Below are 10,099 nucleotides of genomic sequence, written 5' to 3'. Positions count from 1 at the left end.
CCGACGCTGGATCTCAAGTGGGACTGCCCCAATGGCACCAGCGAGGGCTTCGAGCTGGAGGTCCGCAGTGGCGCCTGGAGCAACGTCATGACCCTGGACGGCTGCACCTCGGGGAACACCACCACCAAGACCGGGGTGGACGTTCAGCACTTGAATTTTTCTACCTCGTACAACATCAGCATCACAACCTTGTCCTGTAACAAGTCGGCACCACCCGCCCAGAAAGGCTGCCTTACAGGCATCACAGGTGGGCATGGGGCGCGGGTGGCTTTGTGGCCCACCCTGGGGCCAGGCACAAAATGCCAAGTGTATGTATGGCCATGCCCAGGCCCTTCACTCTCCTTTGAAACATTGGCTTTTGTTGGCATAGGCTATTTAGCTCTAGAGCGAGCTCCTTGCAAAGACAGGCTCAAGTTCAACATTCTAGAAGCATCCATGGCCTCCTCCTGTTCTTTGAACTACATTGGGGTTCTGCAGATAACAGCAAGAAGAACAACAAATAAGTGTTTTTAAGAGACAGGTCCACGTGGGTATTAAAGCAGAGGTTCTGGCCAGCGAGGTCCAAGAGTCCATTTTTTCCTGGGGCAGCAGCTCAGGCCCCATTGTGTCTCATTTGTAACCCTTCTCTTATGGGCTCCTTGGAGACTGGTCTTGGTCACGATCTTGCTTTATTTATAAAATTTTCAGTATGAAAAAGAACTCATTCTCCCTTCTTTTTTTTTGGAGTGGGGGGAGGTCACACCCGGCAATGCGCAGAGGTTACTCCTGGCTTTGTGCTCAGGAATTACTTCTGGTGGTGCTTGGGCGACCATATGGGATGCTGGGAATCAAATCTGGGTCAGCTGCGTGCAAGGCAAACGCCCTACCCGCTGTACTATTGCTCCAGCCACCCCTTCTTTTTCTTTTAATTAATCTTTATTTTTATGCAGTTGTTCACAATTAATTGATTTTTTTTATTGAATCAACATGAGATACAGTAACAAAGCTTTCATGTTTGAGTTTCAGTCATGCAATAATCAAACACCCATCCCCACACCAGTGCACATTCTCCACCACCAATGTCCCTTGTAACCCCACCCCGCATCCCACCCCTCCTCCCTCTGCCTCGATGGCAGACAATTTCCCCCATACTTTCTCTACTTTGTTCACAATAATTTATTACATTCAATATTCCAATACCAATCTCACCACTCTTACACCTTCCCACTATCAGTATTTCCAATTTTCCCACCATCACTCAAGCCTGCCCCAAAGGGAGATAAGTCATTTATTTTGTACGCTGTAAAGGATCCAAAAACAGTTTCTTTCAAAGTAGCTACATTCCTGTTGCCACACAGAGCCGTGGAATGGTCTCTGTTTTAATGCCGGCCAGGAAGGAGTCCTGTCTGCACCCGCATTCATTAGGAAGACCCTCAGTGTGTGAGGGAAATGGGATCCTCCTTGTTAGTTTTTCCCAGTCACTGTTCCCTTTGTACGTAGGAAAACAACTTTCCTGTTTTTGCCTCAGTTCTACCTCCTGTCTTGCTCCCCTGGCCTCTGCTGGTCTCGTGTCCTGGGGAGCCTGGCAGGAGGGTCAGGGGGAGCAGGGAAAGATGGAGAAGGGCTGCTTGGGGCCTGCGCCCACAGGGGGGCATGTGGAGCCTGGTTTCCTGAGGGATCTGACCCTCTGCCTGCACCCCCCAGCTCCCTGGCCCACACCCTGCTCTGGGTTTGCTTGGCTCGAACATCCCTAGCTGGGACCAGCTAAGGCTGCAGTAGCCCCGTCTCTCCTTCCTGCCTTGGTTCTGTGTTCGGTTTCAAATGTTGAGTGAGATCACATTCTGTTGTGTTTCAGACCCCCCTCGCCCAAAGATCTCCCCCAATATTACAGCTGTCAGTCACAATTCACTCAAGGTCAAGTTCAGTGGGTTCGAAGCCAGCCACGGACCCATCCAAGCCTACGCCCTCGTCCTCACCACTGGTGGAGGTAAGGAGGGTGGCTGGGGGTGGGGGAGTGTAAGGGGGAAGGCTGGGGGCTGGGGGATAAGGAGGGCGGCTGGGAGTTAGGGGGTAAGGGGGGCAGTTCTAGCAGGCCAGGCAGGCAGCTGTGGCACCAAGGCAGTGTTGACACTGCACATGTGTCTCCCCTGTGGCCGTGTGTTGGCACTCCCATGGGGGCATGCAGTTGTGTTTGCATGTTCGTGTGTGTGCATACTTGTGTGTTTGTGTGTGTTTGTATGTGTGTGCATGTGCCTGTGTGTTTGTGTGCGTTTTTGTGTTTGTGTTCATTGGTGTTTGTGTATGCATGCATGCATGTGTTCAAGTGTGCATGTTTGTGTGTGTTCCTGTGTGTGTGCATGCATACATGTGTGTCTACATGTGTGTGTGTTTATGTGTGTTTGTGTCTGCATGTGTGCGTGCGTATGTATGCGTGAGTGTGTGTGTGGGTATGTGGTGGGGTTGGGGGGCTATTTGCCTGCTGACCTAAGACAGGGTTGACATACATTTTGTAAGGCCAGGGAACAGATCTTTGATGCTTTGCAGAGCTTCATGTTGTTCATCACAGTGATTAGCCTGCTGTGGACTGCAAGGGCAGGAGAAATGGAAAGAATGAGTGCGAGGGGGTCTAGTGAAATGCTCCTGAGCAGAGTGAGAGGCTTGCCAGTTCTGACCCCAGCGCCTAGCCGCACTGGCCTCCGAGGCGGGGTTTTCATCGGAGACAGGGCCTCCTCCAGGCGGGATGCACTCCCCACCGAGAATATTAGATTGATGGAACTTCATCTCACACATACGTATTTACGTGCGCACGTCCCCTCCTCCCTCCCTCCCTTCAAAGGGTGACTGTCTCTTTCTCTCTTTTGTTTTTTTGGACCCATATCCAGCAATTCCCAGGGGTGCCTCCTGGCTCTTTGCTCAGGAATCACTCCTGGTGGGCTCAGGGGACCGTATGGGTTGCCAGGGATTGAGCCCGGGTCTGCCGTGTTCAGGGCAAATGCCCTACCTGCTGTACTATTGCTCTGGCCACTTCTGGTTGTTTTTTGACAAGACTTTTCATGCCAACAGGGCAGTGCCTTTCCTGCCCTACTCCCACCTGCCATGCCCACCCCTCCTCCATGGGGAATGTCAAGTCCCAGCATGCTGCCAGGGTTAGGGGACCCTGGAGGACAAGCAGTTTCTCTAATGTCTCATCCCTGCAGCAGAGTCTCAAAATGTGCTTTCGAAGAGTGCTCCGTCTTGGTTGTACTGTTTGGAGTCTGTTTCCAGACATAGTCATTTGGCCCTGGAGGTTCTCAGCCAGTTCCAAACTCAGATCTTAGCTGATCAAGGAGGCAAGATTGCCCCAGGACCAGTCTGACGGGTGCTGGCCTGGAATGGATGAGGAGGCAGCCCCTGGCAGATGGTCTGGCTTAGGAATATGTGGGAGGAGGAGCGATAGAACAGAGGTGAAGGCTCGGGGCGCCCAGAGGAGGGCGGGTGAGAGCCCTCCCTGCCCCAAGGGACCCAGCCCTGGCAGCCAAAAACCTCTAGAACCCGACTGCCGCTATGCTCCAGGCCGTTCCCTACATGCTTGGGCCGAGACTCACGTACAAATGAACGTATTCCTGGACTGTGTGCCCGAGACACTTCATAAGATACTCCCTACCCATTCTCCATAAGTACCACAACCACATTTGATGGGGTTCAAATAGTCGGCAACGAATCATAGAGGGAAATATATATATATGTATATATATGCATATATAATAGTTTCAGATATATATACGAAAGCTCACATTACTCAACCTTTAACAACATGTTAGTGATATTCTAAAGAATGTCTCAATGGCCCCTGCCAAAATAGAGCAATTTCACACGGTCTCCTACAAAAATAAATAAATACTTCTTTTATAGCATTTTCAGCGGTTCTTCATAACAGACCATACAAGATATTTTGATTGTGCTTTGGGACAGGACTTGGGGCTTGGGATGGAAACATCCCAAATTTGGTGGTGGGAAGGTGTAATGGTGGTGGGATTGGTCTTTGAATATTAAATGTAATCAAATATTGTGAACTACCTTATAAAATTTAAAAAAAAAAAGAACAGAGGTGAAGGTGTGCACCCTGCGTGTGGCTGACCCTCGTGTAATCCCTGGCACTCCTTCCAATCCCTGAGCACCACTGGATGAGTCCCTGAAACCAAACAAAAGCAAAAACAAAATTGAAAAAGAGAGAGAGTGAGAATGTGGCCTTGGCCTGTGGTTCTTGGCTTCCCGTGCCTTGATTTCCCCAGCTGTCAGATGGGGGTGCCAAACCGATGTGGTGGTGGGGTTACTGCAGGGATGAAGTGAGTTCCTGTGGGAGTAAAGCCCTCAGCAGCTGGTGTCAGGGGAGCAGGTGTGCACAGCTGGCAGGGGCATCTCCAGCCCCACCCAGTGTCCACTCAGTGTCTACCAAGACATCGAGGCATGGAGGGCGCATCCAGTGCCACCTGCTGTGTCCTTAGGCCGTTTCTCTCCCTGTGCTTTCCTCAGTAGAGAACGCCTCTGCATATGACTTGAAATACACGTATGAAGATTTCAAGAAGGGGAACTCGGAAGCATACGTGACGTACCTCCTCACAGTGGAGGAGAAGCGCCGCTCCCCGGGCCTGCTGGAAGCCTCCAAATACGAAGTGGACGTGGGGAACGAGTCGATGACGCGCGGCTACTACAACGGGAAGCTGGAGCCGCTGGGCTCCTACCGGTAATGCCCGCTGCGGCTCCCCGCTCACTGGGGGTTTGGGGGTGGGGGGCTCGGCCCCACCTGCGGGCTGCCGGGCACGTCTCAGCCACTTGTGTCCTCTCGTCCCTCTGCAGGGCTTGCGTGGCCGGCTTCACCAACATCACCTTCAAGTCGCACGACAGACTCATCAATGGGCCCGAGAGCTACGTATCCTTCAGCCCCTGCTCGGAGGCGGTGTTCCTGCCGCAGGACCCAGGTAGAGAGGAAGTGGCCAGTACTTAGTACTTCGGCGGGGTTTGGTGGGCGCTGCTGCCCCAGATATTTGAGGGTTGGTGGGGGACCCCTACCATGCTACCACGTGCTGCGTGTGGCCCTCAGGAGGATGGATCAGAGCACTGTTTCCTCTCTCAGATGAGATGTCCCTGGACCCTGCCATCAGGACCCTGCTCAGTTGCCCTCCCTTCCTTCCTTCCTTCCTTCCTTCCTTCCTTCCTTCCTTCCTTCCTTCCTTCCTTCCTTCCTACTGTCAGTACTTTATTTATTTGTTTATTTTTTGCATTTTGGGTCACACCTGGCAAAGTATAGGGGTTACTCCTGGCTTCCCACTCAGGAATTACTCCTGGCAATGCTCAGGGGACCATATGGGATGCTGGGAATCGAACCCAGGTCAGCCGCGTTCGAGGCAAATGCCCTACCCACTGTACTATCACTCCAGCCCTTCCTTCCTTCCTTCCTTCCTTCCTTCCTTCCTTCCTTCCTTCCTTCCTCTCTCGCTCTCTCTCTCTTTTTTTTTTTTTACAAATGAATAACAATTATGTTGACAGAAGGGAGTTACATACGTTAAAAAAGTATCATATAATTCCATTTCTAGAAAACTCAAACCGTCATAACAGAAAGCAGATCAATGGCTGCCTGAAAAGGGGGTGGTGGTGGGGGACTGTGGCTTAGGTGAATGAGGAGGCAAAGAGGCATTAATGAAACTTTGGGAGGTGCAAGGCATTTTCCTTTGCTTGTGGGAATGATTTCATGAACCAAAAAAGGTTTTTAAAGTATTTGCTGTTAACTTTGTTCCTTTTATTGAATATCAGCTAGAATTTAAATGCTTTAATTTGTTTTTTTAACTTTTGTTTTTGGACTCCACCTGACAGTACTCAGGGCTTACTCCTGACTCTGTGCTCAGGGCTCACTCCCGGCAGACTCGGGAGACCATGTGAGGTTCCAGAGGTCAAATCTGGTTTCACCAGTGGGCAAGGCAAGCACCCCACCTGTTATGCCATCACTCTGGCCCATGAACTCAAGTGTCCGCATCATGGAGGGGGAAGTGATCTGGGAGCTTTCGAAGCCCCCTGGGACATGTCCCCAGGCAGAGACCAATTGGGCAACTGGTTTGTTTATTTTCTTTTATTTTTATTTAAAATTTTAAACTTTTTTTTGTCTTGTTTTTGGGCCACACCTGGCTATATTCAGAGGTTACTCCTGGCTGTGCACTCAGGAGTCACTCCTGGCCATGTGCAAGGCAAGAGCCCTGCCTTCTGTACTGTCACTCTGGCCACAGATTGGCTGTTTTTATACTTGTCTCAAGTCGCTGGTTTCAGAAGAGAAGTCCCAGAAGTGGACTTGAGGGAGTCCCTGAGCTCTTGGCCAGTGTCTTGATGAGTATCTGTCCCATGAGTCTGGTGTTATGCGCCTCTCTGCTCTCACTGGGCAGGAGCCAAGGGCCATCATTGTCATGTGTTGTCCAAAGTGTGGTGGCTTCATCCAGAGGACAGTGGACTTTGGATGAAAACCCACTCCTACCTTAACCTCAACGAGTCCCTGATCTGTTGGGCAAGTGCGTGTAGTTTCATTTGAAGGAAGGAATCAATGGGCACAAATGTCACCCGCCTCACCTAGCCCCACCACTAAACTTGCAGCTGAAACCAAGACCCAAAGGCCATTGAATCGGGGACAAAAAAGAAAATGTATTGCAAGAAAGGGAGGGAGGGAGAGAGAGAGAGAGAGAGAGAGAGAGAATCAATTTCAGTGAGTGTGTGTGCGTGCGTGTGTACACACACACACACACACACACACACACACACACACACACACTGGAGTTGGGCTGGAGCGACAGCACAGCAGGTAGGGCGTTTGCCTTGCAGCCAACCTGGTTGGCCCAGGTTCGATTCCTCTGCCCCTCTCGGAGAGCCTGGCAAGTTATTGAGAGTATCTTGCCCACACAGCAAAGCCTGGCAAGCTACCTGTGATGTATTTGATATGCCAAACACAGTCACAAGAAGTCTCACAATGGAGATGTTACTGGGCCCGCTTGAGCAAATTGATGAACAACGGGAGGACAGTGCTACAGTGCTATATATATATATATATATATATATATATATATATATATATATATTTAGAGAGAGAGAGAGAGAGAGAGAGAGAAGGGGGGATACAGGTTAAGCTATAGTGTTTGTGTGTGTGTGTGTGTGTTGTGTGTGCACGCACACATTCTCCAGGTTCCTTGCCCCTAAGCAACGTCTGACCTGCCTTTCCGTTGGCACTTTCCCCAGGTGTCATCTGCGGAGCAGTTTTTGGTTGTATCTTTGGTGCTCTGGTTATCGTGGCCGTGGGAGGCTTCATCTTCTGGAGGAAGAAAAGGTAACTCTAGCTTGTGTTCACAACACCCTGGTTGTTATTTAATTTGTTTTTCTGGTGTAGGGCGAGTGTCAGGCCCCGCCCCCAGAGGAAGTGGGTCAGTTTGAGGACGCAGAGCTGCTGAGGCCTTGCGGTACTGGGGAGCAGGCGGGATGTGGGGGGCTCCCTCATGCAGAGTGCATGCTCCAGCTCTTTGAGTCATCTATCCAAAAGCATGTCTGAAGATTTTGTTCCTTTCCTTTTTGTTTTATTTTTGGTTTGTTTTTGGGCCACACCCAGTGAGTGTCTGGGGTTCCTCCTGACTCGGCACTCAGGAATTACTCCTGGTGGTTCACGGGGGACCAAATGGGATGGTTTGACCATGAACCCTTGTTGGCTACATACAAGGTAAAAGCCCACTCACTGGACTATCACTCCAGTTCCCATTTTCACTCTTTGGTGGTACTCAGACCACCACTGAGCCCAGCCCCAGTGCTCTCAGCCCCCTCTAAGGGTCTTGGGCTGCCGATGTCTGGTGGACTTTATTTGTACCCCTCCCTGAGGTGGGGAGAGAAAGCGAGCAGGTCCCTTTGGAATGCACCCATGCTCCTGAACTTGGGCTTTCCATGGATCTTCCAGTCCTTATGTCCCGGAAGCTCTGATGAGAATGCAGAAACTGAGTGTGGGAGGCAGGGAGATGTACTTGCCTCCACACTTCCTGAACTGTGTCCTCATGGCACGTGTGAGAGACTGTGAGACGCTTCCCTGGCTCCTCTGTTACCCACCAGGGCATCCTCTCCTGGCCCAGTGCCGTTGTCGACGGCTCCTGCTTCCTCTGCCCCTGCTTTGCCCACGCACCTGCCAGCACTGAACATCTACCTGCACTGGCCATTAGATTCTGTATTTCTTTTTTTTTCCTAATTGTTTGATTGTATCTTGTGGAAGTCAGATGGACTGATAGCAAAAACAAAAACAAAAACTATAGAAAAGATAAACCGGGGAAATGGAAAAAAATGACAGTTGTGATAGCCACGCAAAACTGCTCCTAACATCAGTGGGATTTTCTTGCACACAAATGCACCAGGACACGCCTGGGTCTCTTGCTGCCTTTGCTCCCCCGGGGCCTGGTGACAGCTTTATTTCTGCTTCCATTTCAGTGGCTGGAACAGTCTTCAATTCTGTGGATGGTAGTCAGAGACCGAAGGGTTTTGTTTGTTTTGTCTTTGCTCTGCAGTCACTTATTTGAATCTCTGGGTACATTTGTGATTAGTTCCTCAGGCTGAATTCCAAGCCGGGCTGTCGCTGGGAGGGTGGGTGTGCAAGGTTTCAGTATGATACTTGGGGCCCATCCATTAGCTTGCAGAAAGGGATTTTTTTTTTTTGTGGGTATGGGGGTGAGGTGTGTTAAATCCAGTGTGGGGTTAGTTAAATCCACTAACCAGGCATTTCTGGTTTATTCCATTCCTCTATCTGAAGGACTGAAATAAAAAAAAAAAAGACAAGGTGTGAAATCACTGTTCTGGCTTCCCAGTTAGGTGATGCTGCTGGTGGAAAATTCCTAGAATTTTCCACCAGCAGCAGAAGTTTCAGGGAAATTCCTAGAAGTTGCTTTGAATCATATTTTTCTGTTTTTCCAAATTTCCATTTTAAATTTGTTTCTGATTTTGCCCACACTCGACTGTGCTCAGGGACATTCTGGCTGTGTGCTTGGGGGAACCAAAAAATGGTGCTGGTGAGTGAACCAGGAACAGCCACATGCAAACACCTTAACCCCCCAATTTTTTGTTTTTAATGAAAATTTAAAAAAAAAAATTAGTTTGGCTTTTGGGTCATACTCAGCGATGCTCAGGGGTTATTCCTGGCTCTGCACTCAGGAATCACTCCTGGTGGTGCTTGGGGAACCCCATGGGATGCTGGGAATTGAACCCGGGTCAGTTGCGTGCAAGGCCAACGCTCTACCTGTTGTACTATTGCTCCAGCCCCTCTGATTTTTTTTTTTGTTTTTTTGAGGGGAGGAGAGAGTGGCCTTGCGTGCAGTCAGTAATGAGCATTTGTTGCTGAGTCTAAAAGCTTAGCCCCGAGACCTGGGGTCACATGCCCACACAGGTACCAGAGTGGCAGATGGTGGCAAAGCACACACTAACCTTTTGTCTAATGGTTCTTCCCCATGCCCCTTTCCCAAACAGGAAAGATGCGAAGAACAATGAGTTGTCCTTTTCTCAAATCAAGTAAGTGACTGGAGTTAAAAGCGCTGTGCTAAGGTCTGAAAGTGCCCCATCTGTCCAGAAAACCTCTCAAGGGCTTTGTTCTAGGCCTGTGATCATTTTTTTCTCTGACTTGTACAAGGTCCCTGAACTTTGTGGTCCCGCAAGGACTCTATGCTGGTCTGGAAGCCATTGATCTTCCTTACATAGTCTTCGGGGCCATGTTGTACCAATACATACACGTACTTTGTTGTTTAAAATGGACTATCAAGACCTGGGGGGCGGGGCGGGGGGGAGGAGGGAAGGAGGGAGAAGCTGCTCAAAGTCTCAGAGATAATCAATTGCATAAAAAGCCAAGTTGTCAAATTTGCTGGTTCTGATTTCGATGTTTCAGAAATAACATTTAGGGTACCCCCGCAACCCCCCAGTTCTATGGCTTTTATTTTTCTGGGAATACGTTTGCTGTCATCTCCAGAGTTCGGGTTGAGTCCCCTTTTCTAATGGCCTGTTTTTAATTTTCTTTCTCTTTCTTTTCTCCCCGCCACCCCTCACCCCCGCTTTTCTATGATGAAGGCCCAAAAAGTGAGTATCCACATGAAGT

At 49.8% G+C, this 10,099-nt stretch overlaps 1 protein-coding gene across 1 annotated transcript in view; it reads left to right on the top strand.

The window, feature by feature from the left end:
• The window catches only part of PTPRJ (protein tyrosine phosphatase receptor type J), a 44,531-nt gene that overhangs the window by 18,405 nt on the left and 16,027 nt on the right, over positions 1-10,099 (top strand). The window contains exons 7-13 of the mRNA XM_056133122.1: positions 1-247; positions 1,835-1,966; positions 4,492-4,702; positions 4,816-4,937; positions 7,231-7,318; positions 9,481-9,522; positions 10,072-10,080. The exon at positions 1-247 is cut by the window's left edge and continues 47 nt beyond it. Of these exons, the coding sequence (XP_055989097.1) occupies positions 1-247; positions 1,835-1,966; positions 4,492-4,702; positions 4,816-4,937; positions 7,231-7,318; positions 9,481-9,522; positions 10,072-10,080 (851 nt within the window). The remainder of the gene's footprint in view (positions 248-1,834; positions 1,967-4,491; positions 4,703-4,815; positions 4,938-7,230; positions 7,319-9,480; positions 9,523-10,071; positions 10,081-10,099) is intronic.

This window comes from Sorex fumeus, unplaced genomic scaffold, assembly GCF_029834395.1.
Source record: "Sorex fumeus unplaced genomic scaffold, SorFum_2.1 ptg000007l, whole genome shotgun sequence".
NCBI lineage: Eukaryota > Metazoa > Chordata > Mammalia > Eulipotyphla > Soricidae > Sorex > Sorex fumeus.
The sequence above is the reverse complement of the archived record's forward strand: the minus strand, read 5'-3'. Positions and strand labels throughout refer to the sequence as shown.